Here is a 17,166-nt window from a genome sequence, read left to right as displayed (position 1 = left end):
CTGGCATCCCTGCCACACCATCCCATGGCTGTTGCATTCTTGGGGCTGGAGAGGTGTCCCCAGTGCCTCCTCCAGATGGGAGACAGTTGCCTGGTCACAGTCATGATGCTTAGATCCAACTTGGGCTGAGATAGGCAGGCGGGATGGACTGATCCAGCCAGCCCAGCACCTTCCCCTGGTTATTCAGAGTGAGCGCTGGGGCTTGGCAGGGCGCTGGCATTTCCAGCTCGCTGCTAACACACACCCCATTTGGCTGAGAGGGAAACTGAGGCAAGGTCGGGAAGTCAGCACAGGAATCCTTGTCATCCATCCCTTCTCCCCGCTTGGTGCCCGGCACCAGGCAGTGGGTGAAGACCTTGGTGCAGCCACAATCACCCAGGGGTCCTGGGGGACTCTGGGGACAGCCAGGGATCCCCTCATTGGAGGCTCCTGGCCACCCAAGCAGCCTGCTTGTCTCCCTGCCGTGGCTGCGCCCTGCTAGCCTCCCATCAGTAATTCAAGCCGACCTGAGTCCTCCTGGTGAGGCGGCTGCTGTACCCTGCCAGCCAGGCAGAGCCAGCCTGGGGGAGTGGGCGACAGCCCAGCACTCGATCCCCACAGGGAGCTGGTGGCTTCTGCCCCATGGCACCACATGGAGCAGGAGAGGAGCATATTGGGGACAGGAACAGAGGTGCCCGGCGCACACATGGAGCCAGCCCGGAGCCGGGACAGAGCAGCGTGGCAGCCAGCAGCCTCCAGCGCCTGCAAACGCAGACTGTCCAGAGCCGGAGGAAGGTTTGCTCTCGGCACCCATGCTGGCGAGCTGATGGCTGGTTCCCTACCTGTCCTGGGGCTGTGGCTGGCACTGGCGCAGGCAGGACCCCAGCCGAGCTCCTCTGTCCTGGCGTTGCTGTGGCGCTCGGCTCCCGGGGTGCCTGGCGTCCCTTCCCTGGCAGGACAGCGGCTCATGTGGCTCCGAGAGTCTCCAGTCACCCGGGAGATGACCCTGATTCAAAGGCTTTTCCCAGCCCAGCCGGGGCGGGCTCTGGCCCGGCTCCAAGCCAGGAGGTGACCGAGACGGTGCCTGGCCCGGCCCTCGCACAGCCCCGGCAGCACGCAGGGCGCATCCAGGCTTGGGGACGGGCATTGGATCCCCGGTAAGAGGAGCCACCGCAGCGTCACTCCCTGCCTGACCCTGCGGGGGACCCAGGCTCCTGCTCAGAGCGCAGGAGTCCCCGGCCATGCCTGCCCGCAGTGGGACCCCCTGCCCGGTGGAGCCAGCAGCATCCCTCTGCAAGTGTCACCCCTGGGACAGGAGCCACCCCGAGCCTCCCTGCTGCGGCCACAGCGTGCATGCCCTGCATTTTCCATGGCAGGCAGCCGAAAGCGATCCCCATGAAACCAGAGCGGTTGACGGTAGCCGTGCATCACAAGGACGAGCCCCCTTGGCTCCACAGACCCTGGGGCGGGGGGGTGAGGTGGCTGTGGCGTCAGCTCCCCCAGCTGCCCCTGCCCATCTAACCCTGGCATGGCAATGCCCCGGGACTGCTTTTAGGAGACAGTGGTGAGAAGCACCATCCAGCCACCATGGCCTCCTGGCCGGCAGCCCGGCTTTCCGGCCAGCCGGCTGCATCCCCGTTGGTGTTGTTATTGCCCAGGGAACAGCCATCCCACAGTGGAGAGGAAACTATTTACAAGCAAGGGCAAGGTGGAGCGCACAGACCTGTTTGGGAACAGGGGCTGAGGGTGAATAATCTGCTCCCAGGCAAGGACTCCACAAAACACCCGTCTCTTCCCGGCCAGGCTGTGGCTGCCCTCGCCAGCGCTGGGAGGGCCCAGGAGTGGTTCTGCCAGCTGGGATTTAACATGCATATTGGGGAATTTTGCTCAGAGGGATGTGGGACCCCGGCCAAGGGACTGGCACCCCCTATGGACACCAGAGTGAGACTGACGGAGACCCTTGGCTCCCAGGGAGCACACGCCTGGCTGCCTGCCTTGCCGGGACACGGAGCAGCCTGGCACAGGGACCCTCTCTGGGCTTCCCCTGCTCCCTGTCCTGCTAGCCAGCAGAGATGATCTGGGCTCGGGACAGGCGCCTCAGTGCCAGGACAGCCCCATGCCGTCACCCACTGCCAGTGGTGCTGGTGCTCTCCGATGGCACCCTGTGCCATCACCCACTGCCAGCGGTGCCTCTGCCCTCCCGCCGTGCCGTGCCACCGCCGGCACCGGCAGCAGATTCCCGTGCATGTGCGCAGGGCACCTCTGCACCTGGGAGAGCCGCTGGCTTGGGAGCGGGAGGGCAGAAGGTGCTTTCTGGCAGCAGGACGCGTCTCCGCGGGGCAGCATGTGCCCTGGGGATGCGGGGGAGCCGATGGAGGGATGTGGGGCCCAGGAGGGGGAACCTGCCCCAGACACAGCAGCTAACCCATTGGCATTGAGGAAGAAAGGTCTTACCACGGAGGACTGCTGCATCTGCTAGGACCACCTGCGCTGCCGAGTCCCCATGTCACACCAGAGCGGACCCCAGGGCGGAGGGAGAGCAGAGCGTGCCAGGAGCCAGAGGAGCTGAGGAGGTGTGAGAAAACCCTGGTTCCTCCCATCGCTTCCTGGCCTGCCTGGCCCCTCCCCGCCGTAATAGTGCTGAGCTTTCCTGCTGCCTGGCAAAGCCCTGGGGCTGGCATGGCTGAGTCAGGCCTCCTGAACCCTCATCATCCTCCCAGGGTGTCAGGGGAAGCTGAGGCACAGGAATGTCCGGTCCGCCATCACATGGCCAGGCAGCAGCCAGCACCAGGGACCCAGGAGCCGGGGGCATCGCGGGGCTGCTCGGGCTGCTGGGCAGTCCTGCCCTGGCCTCCAGCTCCAGCAGCCTTCCTGATAGGAAGCTCAGCCCAAAGCTGGGAGGCAGAAGAGCAGAGACCCTGCTCCTTGTCCAGCCGCTGTCCTCTGCCGGAGCCCTCCTGCCCGTGGCCCGGTGGCAGCTGTCCCCCTTGGCAGCCGTGGAGCCCCAGAGCAGGCTCAGCTTACACAGCACTGGCTCCATCCAAGGTGTTAAGGCACAGCTGCTTCTCGCTTACGCAGGCTTGGAGCTGTGTCCCCTGTCCCCTGAGACACAATGTCCCAGCCTGGAGGTTACGTGGGAGCTCCCAGCCCGCCGTTAACAGCTTGGGCAGAGGAGTGTGAAGCACCATGCCTGCTCCAGCCTGCAAGTGATTAAGGGCGGAGGGGCTCCGTGTCCACCTGCCAGTGCTGGAGGGCTGGGACAGCCTCCTGCCCATTCCCCGAGGGGGACAAGGCAAGGGATCCTTCTGGGTATCTGCATTTCCCTCTAGGAAGGGTGGCCCTGAGCAGCCCTGGGGGGAATATACTGCAAAGTGTTTGCTCCCTGCAAGGGGCTGGAGTCACCAAGCGGTGTCCTCGGTCAGCAGATAGAAACCCCGGTGCCCCGGGGCGCTGCCGGCAGCCCTTCTCGCAGCCCTGCTCCAGCCCTCGGGGAGAAGCCACCCTGGCTCCAGCGCAGCCCCCCCACTGCTTGCACACCCCAGAGCAACGGGACCTGCCCAAGGTCACGCGTGCAGCTGGGGCCAGCCTGGCCAGGGCCCTTCCCCTACCAGCCGCTGGGCCTGAGAACCCTCCAAACTCATACCACACGTGCTGGCTGGGAGTCATCGCCCTGGACTCGCTCTGTGCTGGTGACACATACCCACCCGGCTGCAAAACCTGCTACTTGCCGCTCCCGGGCCACCCCCCAGGCAGTAAAACCCCAAACCTATGGGGAACCTGATGTAAGACCCAGGGCATGTTCTTGCTTTGGCATCTGCAGGTGGAAAAAAAGAAGGGACGCCAGGAAGTGCCCGGGCACGCGGTTCTGCCCATGCTGGGGGATGAGGAGGGTGCCGGGGAGTGCGGCTTGCTGGCAGAGAGCTGCCAAGTTTTCATGCGTGATCTCTGAACCCACTCTCTGGAGATGTAGAGACTGCAAACGTCTCCCCCGTGGCTTTACCCAGCCGAAGGAAGAGGGGGGCAGTTTTGACGGCGCCTCTGAGCCTCTGACACCGCAGCCCCCTCCCCGGGGCCGGCATCCCCGCAGCACCCCCTCCACTCACCTGCGTGCCGGCTGGTGGGGCGGGTGGCCGGTGGCTGGTCAGGGGCACGAAGCCGGCATGGCGGGGGGTGAGCGGCTGGTCATGGGGGGATGGCCGCGGGACTGAGCGTGGGGAGCTGATCCTGCTTCCTCGGGGCGCTTCCCCTGGGGCCAGAGGAGAACGAGCGATGCGGAGGGGCCGGCAGCACCCCAGCTCTTTGCAGGGGACAGGCCACCCCACGGCTCAGCTCCTCCACCCTGCTGGGAGCGGACGCAATGGCCGGAGGGGGCCGAGCCGGAGGGCTGTGGGGCCGCGTAAAAACGCCACCGCAGAAATTCACGGCTCAGGTTACCAGCTAGATAAATATAGTGTCTTTATCTGACCTCACAGGGCACTGAAATGCTCCTCTCGCATTCCAGCTTCAGGGAGGCTTAAAGGGGACGTGGGCTGGTGGCCCACGGCAAGGGGGTGCTGGGAGGGGAGGCTGCAGAGGTGGGGGGGCTGTGGGAATGAATAAGGATGACTGAAGGTAAGTGTGGGGAGGGGAGAGATTTGGGGAGGGAGATGGAGGTCCAGGGGGGAAAGGATGGATGGAGGGTTAAGAGAGGGAGCAGGGTGGGACAAAATTTGGTGTGGGGGTCAGGGAGGCAGAAGGAGGGGATGCCCGTGGCTGCCAGTAAGGTCTGGAGCAGAGCATCAACGTGAGGGGAGGGGGTGGTCTGGGTTTTGCCCCCCTTGGGGCAAGCCGTAGGGAGAAGAGCCCCCTAAGCCTGCAGCAAAGGTGGGCATGGGGCAGCCAGTGTGGTGTTGCAGGCACAGGAGCACCCACCCCTCGTGGCTCCACAGGGACACCAGGGCACCCACCCATCACCGCTCCCCGACGCCTGACCCGCCCAGGGCGGTGCGGCCTCGCGGTACACCGGCACCTGGGTGGCTGTGACTCACCGAGCACCTGCCGAGGATAATGAGGAGGGATGCAATTATGGTGGCATTTTCCTCCCTCCTGCCTGGCTCCAGCCCTTAAACAGGGAGAGCCACGCAAGGGACACATCTGTGTGTCACTCTGGGAGGCTGCTACGGGGTCATCAGCGGTGTTAGGGGGTGGTGGTAGGGCTCTGCTCCCAAACCTGAGGGTGAGTGTGCCCCACGGTCCCCAGCTCCCAGGGTGGCATCTTGGCCCTGGGCAGGTAGCTGTGCACGGCTGCTCCGGCTGCTCTAGAGGATGCGGGGGCCCTTGGCAGCCCCACAGGCAGCGTGCAGGCATGGGCACGCAGGAAGGACCCTGGCACGACAGGCACACCGCCCTGGGGCCAGGAGTTTCAGACATGCATGCACACTCAGCCCCGCTCCCACATGCGCTCCCAGCCCCGGCAATTCGCTCCCCAGAGGATGGCTGGGCCAGGATCAGCCCCGGGGTGCCCGTTTGTACTTTGCCTCCTGGCCCGCATGGTGGGCAGCCCTGGCCCTGAGCTCACCATGGGGCAAGGCGGGGGGGCTCCAGGATGGAGCGAGGGGGATAAGGACAGGGATGGGATGGGGGCAAAGGGTCTGGGCACAGGGGTCCATGCTCCAGGTGGGCAGGAGGGGGTCTCCCTCCCCGGGGAAGGCAGGTCTTGCCCCTGCCTGCTTCTCTCCGCAGGGCTCGGGCTGCTGGAGGCCTGGGGGGAGGCACGGTGGGGGCTGCCTGGGAAAGGTGTCCCCCCCAGCTGGGAGGCTGAGGGCACAGGCTGCCCCTGCCCTCGCCGCAGGCTGGAGCCCAGCCCTGCCACAGCCCCTCGCCCCGCTGCTGCACACACACGTGGCCGTGGCTCCAATACACAACCTAGGGCTTTATTGTGCAGACAGAGGAACACTCCTGGAGGACAGGTTTTTTTGTTGTTGCTTTTCGTAGGGTTCTTTTTTTTTCCCCCCCTTAACAGAATTTCTTTTACGACAAGCTGTGGAAACAACTACAAATGCTCACAAAAAATGAGACTCGAGACACATCCGCGCTCTGCCGGCTGGGCTCTGCGCCTGCCCCGGCGCTCACCAGCAAGCCCAGGGAGCTGGGCGCAGCCAGACCTCAGCTATACGCGGCCTCAGCAGCACTAGACAGCAAGCAAGCAGGCAGGGATGGGCATGGGGGTAGGAAGCAGCTCGCAGTGTCTGGAGAAGAGCGAGGAGTGGGGAGCAGCTGCTGTGAATTGCTCTCAGCTGTGGTGGCACAGCCCAGGCTGCAGGGGCAGCTCCGCACAGCTGGGGTTCACCCCATGGACCCGGATGCTCCTGCCTGCATCTTCTGCTGCCCGCATGCCCTTCCCTGGGCGAGGGTGCAGCAGGGCCAGCCCTCCAGTCTCTCTCCCCATGGCCGGCTGGCCTTCTCCTCGCCGAGGAGCCGCCAGGTGTTCGGGGAGGCTGGGGCAGCAGCCCACCGGCTCCTCGGGGTCCCGTGGGGCATCGGGGCAGGCCTGGGCTGGCGGATGTGGGCTGTGCTCGGCATCCCTCTCCCCGCTCTCGCCGACCCTGGGAACGTCCTGGGTGGCCAAGAGCTGGGCTGCCCTTAGGCCCTTTTCTGCTCTTAAATGGAGACAGGGAAATGCTGAAAGGGAGGGAGAAGGGAGGGGGCACATGGGTTCCTCCCAGCGGCATGGTGGGACTGGAGGAAGACTGCGCTGGAGGAAGGCTGCTGAGCCTACCCAGGGCCAGGCACCGGGACGTGTGCTGTGAGGAAGGATCGGGGCCTCCAGATGTTACCCCAGGGAAGTGCAGAGGAGTCCCTGGGGAGACCTTGGGGTCACACTCCCGTAGGGGAGCCCCCTCCCCACCAGCCTGCCTGGATCCGGCTCTGGGAGCCTCGGGGAGGGGAGCAGGGGTGAAGGCAGGGCTGTGGCTAGCTCAGAGAGACTCTGCTTGCCTCCACTGCGAGCGGGTGCTGGCAGCAATTCTCTCGTCACAGCTAAGGGCTGGTCCCCGGGGAGAGCAAGTGGTGTCTCGGGCTCGGGCAGCCCAAAGGTACCAGACGATGTCTGGAGGAGGCTTCACTTCCAGCTCAGCTGTAAAAAACAGATTAGGAAAGACTTGTTGCCAAAGCACGTTTGCAGTGAGCCCCCTCCCAGGGCCCCAGAAGAGCCCTAAGGAGGCAGGGGCGTTTGACGGGTGTCTCCCAGACCGGCTCCCCTCTCTCCTCCCAGCCTGGCCGGGCACAGCATCATCCCCTGCCTCCCCTTCTCCCTCTGTCTCTTCCTTGCTTGCGCTGCGACAGGACTCGCCTCGTGCCCCCTTCCAACCACGGCAGCTCGGGGTGACTCAGGGCGAGAGGAGCAGGCTGAGAAATCTCTACGTCACCTGGCTAGCGGGCAGGGCGGGTTGGGGATGCCAGCAGCCCCGTCTCCTCCGGGGGCTGTGGGCACAGCACCCAGCACAGGGACCCCTCCGCACACTCTCGCATCATCTCTCTCTCTTACCTGCCAGTCCAGCTGTCTTTCCCCAGTTGAGAACAGGCAAACCCCAAAAGCTAAAGGGACGGGAGAAGCAGGCTGTGCGGGGCCGAGGCTCCAGTGCTCCCAGCATGAGCAAACCAGCCAGCCTACTGAGCGGGGAGGTGCGATGGGAGAAGCAACGCTGCCTAGCGGAGCCACCATGCTTCGGAGCAGGGCATGTGTGCGTGTGATGGCGGGACTCGGCAGAGGACGGTGGTTAGCGTTAGCTATACGGCTATATAGAGATAACACAGAGAGAGGTTTCACTTGTTCCAAATGGTTCAGCTTCTCTTTCCAAGGGCTGCGTTCTGGCGGGGGAAGGTGGGTTTGCTGGGGTACTCGGTGTGTGCGTGCGTGCGTGTGTGCATGTGCATGTGAGCTTTTCCTTTCACAGGGACACGAAGTCCACGGCTTGCAGGAGAGGCAGGGAAAGGAGAAGCAGCAGGAGCCACGAAGTGTTCTGGATCAAGAGGCTGAAGCCGGCGCATTTCTCCAGTTTGTCTGTGAGGACAGGGAATGGGGAGGGAGAGAAAAGCCGCAATGAATTCCCCCAGGAACAGGGATCAGGGCTGGGTGTTACAAGGGGTACTGGGACTCAGCTTCTTGCCTTTTCTGTGCCACAGAAATGCAGCAAGTCCCATCCTGGCCCCTTTCCCGTTTCCCCTCCCACCTTGTGCCCATGTAGCAGCAAAGCTTTTTGGGGCACAGAGACCCTGGGAAGCACAACCCTGCCTGTGCCTGACTGAGGTGACAAGGGGATGGGCACCAGGTAAGACGAAGGGCTCTGCAACTGGAGGACTGCAACTGTGGGATGTAAGTGTGGAAAATCCCCACTGAGCTCCCGCTCCGGACCACATACCTCCTCAGTCCTTCACCAGCAGACTTGTCCCCTCTGCTGGGACTGACTATGAAGCGTCACCTATGGGAGGGCACCTGGGCAATGCGCCCGAGGGGGGGCCCAAGAGAGGCAAGGGTAAGCAGTCTGAGATGGGGCAGAGTGAGGCTGCCTGGGGGGCTGACTGCTCTGCCTGCAGTAGGAAGGGCATGTAAGGGTTGGGAAACATTTATGGGGCTCAGGGAGGGTTTGGGGACACCACAGGGGGTTGTGGTTTTCTCTGCTGGCCCTGCCAAGCCAAGGAACAGGTGGGAAGGAGGGGCTGAGGCCAGGCACCACTGCCCATCTCACCTTTGATGACAGTGATGTTCTTTATCTGGTTGCCAGTGTAGTCATTGGTGGCCTTCAGCTCGCACATGTAGACACCCTCATCGCTGACAGTGAAGCTCTGCAGGTAGAGGCACACCAGGTTCTTCTGCATGGTGACGTTGGCTCGGCTCCGGTAGACGTTCTCGGAGACGCTGATGGTGCTGTGGATGACGTGCTTCCTGTTGTCCTTGGTGATGCTGAACTCGTAGGTCAGGGGGTTGCTGGTTTTGTTCTCATAACGGCAGTCCACCCGGAGGCTCTGGCCCAGCAGGCAGGCACTCAGGTCCTTGATCATCTGGCAGTGGGCGGCCTGGAGGACTGGGAGAGGCAAGCAGGGGTTGGACAGGGAATGGCGAGCCCTGGGGGTGCCCTTGCAGCCTCCCGGCCCTTGCCCGGCTGCTCCGGGCCAGGCTCGCTGTAGAGCAGGGGAGGATGCGCATCTGCCGGCTGTACCTGTCAGGATGACAGCGATGCCGACGGTGGGGTTCATCTCTCCGCTGAGGTGCCCGGCGGTGGCTGTCACTGAGAGGGGAGCCTGTGCAGGGAGAGAGAGAGGCGGTTAGCCAGGCCATTGCCCCGGCACACAGATGGTGGGGTGCAGACACGGGCACACGTGGCAGAGGTGGGCAGGCTGCCTCTTCTCACGCAAATGACGCTCTATAGCCTGCTCCCCATCGTGATGTCAGATCTACTGCACAGGGACCGGCCAGCCCTGCAGTGAGCTAGGGACTCGGGCACTGTGTGTCTGGCCAGCATCACCTTCCCATATCCCCAGGCAATGCTCGCCATGCTCTCTTTTCCTTGTCTGGATCCCCCACGCCATTCAATGAGCGTGGCACAGACCTGCAGCTGCCTGCAGTGAGGCCTGCATGCTCCATCCTCCCCTCCTTCTGCCCCGCGTCCAGGCTGGGTGCCCGGTCAAGGGACGGGCAGGAGAAATCAGGATGCGCCCCAGTGCCTGCACATCATGCAGGGCTGCTGCTCAGGGCGAGCGTGCTGCCAGGTGAGGGACCCTCCCTCGGCACTGGCGGGCGCCAGGCCTGCCAGCCCCCCTGCGGCTCCAGCGGGTGAGCTCAGCAAAGATGACTCATTGCGATGCAGTGAGGGAAAGGGGCCAAGAGCAGCGAGAAGGAGGGACACGGCAGCTGGACAGGGAGCCAAGACTGCCAAAGGATGGCATCAAGTCTCCAGGGGCTGAGCCGAGCCTGCCTGGCCACAGGGTGGAAGGGTTTTGGGGTGGCAGAGTCCAGCCTGTGGGTCCCTGGCCCGGCGCCCGTCTCTCTTCGGGCTGCCTCCCGGCCTGCGTGGGTTAGAGGCCTGTGGATGTGCCGGCAAAACCCCAGGGTTGCTGACAGTTTAATCCAGCTAAAAGGAATCAATTAAAGGTTTGCAGCCCAGCCAAGCAGCCGCATAGGGAATCTAGCCGCAGACATGCGGAATGGAGGGAGAGGGTGGGGGAGCAGCAAAGCAGATGCCAGGGCTGAAGGACACACTGAGCACCCTGCAGTCGATCCTCCAGGCTGGGGATGTGGGGCCAGGACCAAGAGGGGGAGGTGAATTACTGCCCCTTTGGGGCTCCAGGCTGGCCGAGGGGACAGCAGACCCCCAGTTTGCTCCCTCTGAGCCTGGCTAAGCATCCAGGGAAGAGCTAGGAACTGCCTGCGCCACAGCCAGCTGGATGTTTCTTTTTAGCATTTTTTAGGTCTTTCATATAATATTCTAGGAGGAAATACCAAAACCGTTTGCTCACTCTGAAGCTGTGAGAGATCTCTCTATCCGCAACCCTGAACCCTGTCCAGGAAGAAAAATTCCCTTCTCTTTGGTCTTGACAACCAAGAGGTTGCAAATGGGGGCAAAGGCATGATGGAGGACACTACCCGAGTCTCCTCTGGGTTCCTAGAAACTGGCCCTTGTCCCTTGCTTTGTCATTTCCCAGCTCCAACCTGCTCCTCTGAGTGTCCTGGGACACTATCTGGGTCACAGCCAGGCTTTCCTCCAGAACATCAGTGCAAATAAGCTCCCAGAGAGAGGGGCTTCCTCCCACCTACATGGAAAAGCACTCAGATCTTCTAGGCTCTGGGTTCGGGAGCCCTTGGATCCCTTGTACCCCTCCCCTCCTCCCGACAGCGGGGCCGGCAGCAGAGCTAGCCAGGTAGCGCTCGCTCCTGCGTGATCCCAGGGGCTTTGTGCAGGGACAGGACTGACGAGGACGGCAGCATCAGAGCCACTCCAGCCCTTGCAGAGCAAAGCTTTCCGGCGCGGTCTCTACCACCCGCCCGGGCCCACGCCACCTCTGCGCCCACCGCCGTGAGGAGCTAGGTGCGACAAACGGGCTGTGGGTACGGTGGAGGGGGCGGCGGGGAAGGAGAGAGCCAGGCTGACGGGCTGCGAGAAGCCAAGAGCCCCAGCGCCCTGGCCGTGCCGGGGGGCGGCTGCCAGCACAAGGCGGGTGCAAGGAGGAGCGAGGCGGGGGTCACCTCTGCCCGGGGCCCTGCGAGGGGCAGGAGGGTCGGGGCGCGAGCTGCCCGCCTCGCAGGCAGCGGGGGGCAGCCGGAGGCGCGGGGCGAGGCGGGCGGGCGGCTGCCTGCGCAGGGGCGTGCCGGGGGAGGAATGCCGCAGTCCCGATCCCGGGGGGGCACCGGCACCAGCGCGAAAAACCCGAGAGCCTCTCCCTCGGCGGCCGCCGCCCTCTCGACCCGGCCTCGCCCGCGGCCCGGGGCGGGCAGAGCACCGCGCCGCCGGGCGCCAGCCGGCCGGGGGCAGGAGGCTCCCCGGGGGCTGCCGACCCTCCCCGCGCCCCCCGGGCGCTCGGCCGCGGCGAGCAGCCCCGCTCCGGGCCGCCGATGCCCTCCCGGCGGGGCGGGGGGCGGCAGCCCGCGGGGTCCCGCCGCCGCCGCTTTCCCCCGCCCGGGGCCGCGGGGAGCGGGGCGGCCCGGGCCCGTGCCTACCTGCCCGGCGCTGTCCGGTGCTGGCCGCGCCGCCGCCCCGCTGCCGCCCGGCGCTGTCCGGTGCTGGCCGCGCTGCCGCCCCGCTGCTGCCCGGCGCTGCTGCCCGGCGGGGCTGTGGGCGGCGCGGCGCTCCCGCAGTTTGGGAAGGGCCGGGCGGGCGGCCCCAGCAAATCAGTGCGGGGCGGCGTCACGCAGGCTCGGCCCCCGGCCCTGCGGCGAGGGGGGGGGCTGCTGCGGGCCTGCCCCCGCCCCCGCCCCCGGCCGCCGCCGCCCCGGCCCCGGGGGGCTCGGCGCAAAGCCGGGGCGCCGGGCGGGGGAGGCAGGCAGGCCCTTGGGCGGGGGGCAAGGGGAGGAGCGCCGGGGTGGCCCCCGAGCCCGGCCCGGCCGGGGCGGGCGGTGGTGCGGGGGGGTCCCGTTCGCCCCCCCCCCCCTCCCCCGTTCCCCCTTTCTGCAGACTGGAAAGGGCGACAGATCCCCATTGCCATGGGAACATCGCATTTTGCAGAAAGAGCTGCCAACCCTCATCCTCCCCGGCACCGTGGGAGTTGTTTTGCTGGGAAAGGAGGGTGCTTCGGAAGTGGGAAGAAGAGCTTGGCTTGGGCTTTGCTGAGCAGGGGGGAGGCATTCCCCCTCCCCAAATGAGTAGAGCTCAGGTGCCCGACAAGGCCAGCCTGCACCGAGTCACCGAGACCCATGCACTGCAGGTCTCCTCCGCACGGGAAACGGTGGCGGGAGCGGCGGGGGACACAGCTGAAGCTCTCTCTGTGATGCCACTGGCCACAAGCTTTATGTTTTAGGCCCAGGGCTGGTGGCAGTGAGGACACAAACAAGGGCTTGCTCCCCACAGGCTCCCGTCACCGCATGGTTGGGAAGGGGCTAAGCAGAGCTCCTTCTGCACAGGCAAAATGTCTTTGGACCCAGAAAGCAGCCTGGCAAAAGACCTCTTCCCTGCTCTTGGGCAAGGCGGAGGTGACAGGAGAGGAAGGCAGCAGGAGGGAGCTGCTGTCCCTGGGGGTTTGTGTCCCGAGGCACCCCAGGAAGGAGCAGAGGCATGCAGGATGGCCTGCCCTGTCCTCACCTCCTCCCGCACCCCCTGGCTGGGCTCTGCAAAAAGGGCTGGCACTGTGAAAGTTGATATGAAAAGGCATATTCTGCTCCAGCAGAACCTGACACCAGGTGACATTCGAGTGCTGAGGTTTTGCAAGCTGGCTGGGCAGCGGGGTTTTGCTAATTCTACCAAATCTTGGCTCTGGCTGCTTGCTCGCTACGTGGGCTGCAGGCATGGTGCCCCAAATGGGGCCAGACACCCAGGCTGGCCGAGGGGCCCGTGATGCCCAGGGATCGTGCAGCAGGGTTCCCAGTGTGCTGCCACGAGGAGGGCAAAGGCCTGGCCCTGTCGGTTGTGGCAGCTGGGTATCGAAGGGACCCAGGCCGTGGGGTTGTACGCAAGCTGCGTGTGCACAGCAACACAACTACGCTGGTGACCCAGGATGGTACAGACTGACAGTGCTGCCTAAGGACGAGATTAAAGGCATGGCAAACGGACACAGAAAGCCACCGCTAACATGACTGGGAGCAGATCAATGCAACGCAAACAGACAAACCCAAGAGGCGTGTTGCCACATTGTCAGGGTGCAAAAAATGCAAGCAGCAGGTCTGCATCCAAACACAGCCGTGATGTGGGGCAGCGCGTGTTATTATGCGCACACACACGGGTCCCTTTTACATCTAGTCCCACGTCCCCACAAGCTGTGTCTCCTCCACATCCCCACCCTCACCCCCAGCTATGTGAGCACAGGCAACCAGGGAATTCAAGCTCGAAGGACCGGCTTTTGGAGGCATGCAGTTGCCCAGGTTCTATTGCAAGAGCTTTCAGCTCCCTTTAAATCTCTGGCTGGTGGTGCTGTGGAGGCAGGCGTGATTGTGCAGTTTCTGGGCAGTGCTGGCAGCGAGTATCCTGCCTAGGTATTTGCAGGAGGCTCCTTGCAGAGCTTCTCCAGCTGGATGGTCCCTTCACTGCAGATTGCAGGCTGGCTGCCATCCATAAACCAGAGAAAATCAGTCCCCAAGTCACACCTAATGCAGAGGGGCCTCCAGATAGTGGCCAAAGGAAAAGAACAGGGTGGGGAGGAGAAAATCGAATAATGACAGATAGACAGACAAATGGAGAGGGGGGGCAGGCAGCGTTTGCAGTGGCAGGTGTCAGACAGAGAGACAGACAGCCAAGCGTAACCAAGGGCAAGGAGGTAGCCAAAGAGACACAGTGCAGCACAGCAGTGCAGATACCGGCAGGTGTGGGTCAATGTGGCAGGACAGACGCGCAAGCAAGCAGAGGCAGGGCTCAGACAGCCCTCCTAGGAGCTCAGATCAGCCAAACTGCCCCTAGCTCCCATCTGGAGAGAAAGCCAGGGCATGTGGGGAGTCCTTCTGCTCCGCTGGAGCGTGCCAGGGGCATCACTGCTCCTGGTAGCTCAAGCACCCAGTAGCTGCAGGAGGCAGGCTGGGAGCAGAGGCGCTGAGGGGGACCATGACTCGGGTGTCTGGTGCTGCTGCAGCAATTAAAACCTGGCCTTGCCCCAAGGACATCCTGCTGCAGGGGACGCCCTTCTTCTAGGCATCTTCTTCTTCTTCCTTTCTGGTGGGTGCACATCCTTCCCAAGAGGAACATCTCTCCCCTGCCCTCAGCCTACCCCCAAACATGGGGACAGGAGAGAGTGCCTCTCCCTCACCCTCCTGCTCACGAATCACTGCATAGCAGTACGCTCTGGGTCCTGCTCAAACCGTGACAGCAGGATGCCTGTGCAGCAGCCGGTCCCTATCAGCAAACATTTGCTCCCCGCTGCTAATTGCTGGGGAGGGGAGACATGAGGTCCCACCCACCGGGACCTGAAAGCAGCACTCCTGGGGAGAGACCCCTGGCATCCTCTCCAAGGCCATTAGAGCTGGGGAGTTACGGGATGGAGGAGCGAGGGAGGGCATCCGAGAATCAGTGCTATTGATCTGGCAGATCTGGCAGAGATCGCAGCTCTAGGCTTGACTGATGAGAATGCTCACCTGCCTCGCAGCGCAGCGCCTGCTCCTGCACATCCCCACTCTGCCTGGCAGGCTGACCAGGCCCCAGAGCTCCAGCTGGCAGGAGGGCTGCAAAGGATTCATGCACTGCACTAAGACAAACCCAGGCCCTTCCCACCCCATCTTTGAGGGACACGAAAGGAAGGCTGCAGAAGAGCTTTGCCCTTGATTGGAGAGACAGAATGGCCCCTGGGAGCCCAGCGAGGCCCCACGGATGCTATATGTAGCATGGCCCAGATACGAAGCCCCTGGGCTTTGTGGCACCACTGCACAGAGCAGGGGTGGAGGAGACTCTGCTCCCCCCCTTCCTGCATGCAGAACACAGCCACGGAAAACAGGGGCAGGCAGGGCTCCTGCTGCAGCGCTGGCCTGGGGTCTGCTGTGCTCTGAGCAGCCACGTTAGCCCAGCAAAGGAGATGGCTGGCTGGCGCAAAGCCCCAGCTCTGCCAGGGTGGTTTGCCCACAGTCTGCAGGGCTCCTCCTTGGTAGCCTCTACCTGTTTTATGGCTGTGTCCTAGGTACAGAGAAGCCCTGGAGACTGAAGACCTCAGTCTAACAGAGTGATCCAGGGCCCAGAAGTGCCTGTGAGGAATCAGCTCCAGTCCCTGCACGGACACAGCTGCTGGCTCCCTTCCCTCCGTTCCTCCCTGTTTGCCTGCACGCTCTGGCTAGCAGAAAGTCCTGGCGCTGCGCTCACACCCAGTCATGCAGCAGCACCCCAGAGTGGGGATGTTGTGCCCTCCTGCTTCTCGTGGTGGCTTTCACTGAAGGGAGGCTTCTCTGGGAGGCTGCCAGCGGTGAGTATGCACTGCAGTGTAGGATCCCCGACAGCAAATCCCTGCTTCATCCGGCACTGCTGCCTTTCCACCCTACTGGGATCTGGGAGCCACCAGGCAAGATCCCAGCAGTGCAGCTCTCCTGCCCAACCAGAGCAGAGCAATTCTCCTTGCAGTCCGGTGTCCATCTGGAGCAGTGGGTGACCATCTCCGTCTGCTTCTAGCCCTTCCTGCCCAGGGCCACTAAAATCTTCTCGAAAGAGGCTTGGAAATCCTTGTGGGAGCCAGCCAGGACACTAGGAAACAACTCAGGCTAGAAGAGGGGGCTGACTGAGGCACAGAGCTCTCAGCTTGCTCCATCTGCTCCCCAGACTGCGTGGGAGCGGTGCTTGGCTGCCTGCTCCAGCCTCCTCCTCGCTGCCTCCCGTTGCAGCCAGTGATGCATCCTGCTGGTGCCTGGCAGGGGCTAGTATTTTTCCCACACAGCTGCTGGGATGGAAGGGCTGCTTTCTGCACCATGCCCTGCAAACCTGATCTCTGCTGAGCTTAGAGGAAGACTTGTCCCTGGGGGAAAGAGAAACACCTCTGCCAACTGAACCAGGCAGGTTTGGCAGGTAACTCAGCTCCTGGCTCAGAGTCTGCAGATCTATGTCTCTTACCTGCAGGGTGAGCGGCCGGAGGGCCTGTATTCAACCTCTTTGCAAGGGTGCCATGTCCCATGGGCTCTTTGTATGAGAGTTAACACGGACAGAGAGTTAGAACTGGGAAAAGATGCCACTTCAGATGATGAAACTCCCCTTCTCCACCTGCTGAACACCTGACCCTGTGACACACCACCACCCCCCGCCCTCCCTTAAGATGGCAATCGAGGGGGGCTGATGCCAGGTTGTGCAGCGTTAGGAGCTCCAGCCAGGCAGCTGATTCCTAGAGCAACTTTAAACCCCTTTGTTTTGGGGAAATTTACCTGTGTGGGAAAGGAGAAGCTCCTAGGGGCCTCTGAGGAAGATGCTGGACAGAGAAAGGGGAGGAGAGCACAGCCCTGCTTCTGCTCCCGATCCCCAGCCTAGCTTTTTGCTCTCTGTCCCAGGAGAGATGAATAATGCAAGCTACAGAAAATGGAAATAGCTTCCCTGAATTTTCTCCTCCTACCTGCTAGGCCTTAAGGAAGGGAAACTGTTTATTAGCATTCCTTATTTATGAAGAAACCATCAGGCCGGGATGGTTAACTCTCACCACGCAGGTTCCTGCGGATCGTTCCAGAGGAGAGGAGTCGCTGGAAGCAACTGGCTGCAGGGTCACCCTGTGCACCAAGCCAGCCGGGGAGCTCCTCGCTCTGGAGAGGAGCAGGTTAAATAAAGGCAAGCAGGTCGGCCCCTTTCGGGCACAGAACAGAGCTCGGTTCTGCATGGAGGCTGGAGACTGTCAGGACTGGGGAGGGAGGGAGGCTCAGGCTGGCTTTCACCCTGGCGGCGCTGGAAGGGCAGGGGCTGTCGCCCCAGCACAGACAGTGCTTCCCTTGAGCAGCCAGCCAGCTGCTCCCCGCACTTGGGCTTGTGTCATCAGCTCCAGCGCTCGCTCACCCACCCCATTGTTAGCGGGGACAATGGGAGCGTGTACCAGGGCCGAGCGAGGAAGGGCTTCCCCCTG

The 17,166-nt window shown here is 63.2% G+C and overlaps 1 protein-coding gene across 1 annotated transcript; it reads right to left on the bottom strand.

Moving 5' to 3' along the window:
• Nucleotides 1–6,692: 6,692 nt before the first annotated feature.
• On the bottom strand, nt 6,693–11,771 carry THY1 (Thy-1 cell surface antigen). Its single transcript, XM_082330517.1, has 4 exons — nt 11,672–11,771; nt 9,177–9,258; nt 8,706–9,041; nt 6,693–8,020 (listed from the first exon to the last, which is right to left on the bottom strand). The coding sequence occupies exons 2-4, from the start codon at nt 9,211–9,213 to the stop codon at nt 7,908–7,910; spliced, it is 486 nt and encodes a 161-aa protein (XP_082186643.1). The 5' UTR covers nt 9,214–9,258; nt 11,672–11,771; the 3' UTR covers nt 6,693–7,907.
• Nucleotides 11,772–17,166: the final 5,395 nt, after the last annotated feature.

Source organism: Platalea leucorodia (genome assembly GCF_965183815.1).
Source record: "Platalea leucorodia genome assembly, chromosome: 20".
NCBI lineage: Eukaryota > Metazoa > Chordata > Aves > Pelecaniformes > Threskiornithidae > Platalea > Platalea leucorodia.
Note: the sequence above shows the minus strand (reverse complement) of the source record. Positions and strands in the feature narration are given on the sequence as shown.

Excerpts from the sequence above, each read along its gene's own strand:
- THY1 (XM_082330517.1), bottom strand. The coding sequence starts at position 9,213 with ATGAACCCCACCGTCGGCATCGCTGTCATCCTGACAG. Across the intron at positions 9,042-9,176 it reads CATCGCTGTCATCCTGACAG|TCCTCCAGGCCGCCCACTGC; the intron begins GTACAGCCGGCA and ends TGCCTCTCCCAG. Across the intron at positions 8,021-8,705 it reads GAACATCACTGTCATCAAAG|ACAAACTGGAGAAATGCGCC; the intron begins GTGAGATGGGCA and ends CTGTCCTCACAG.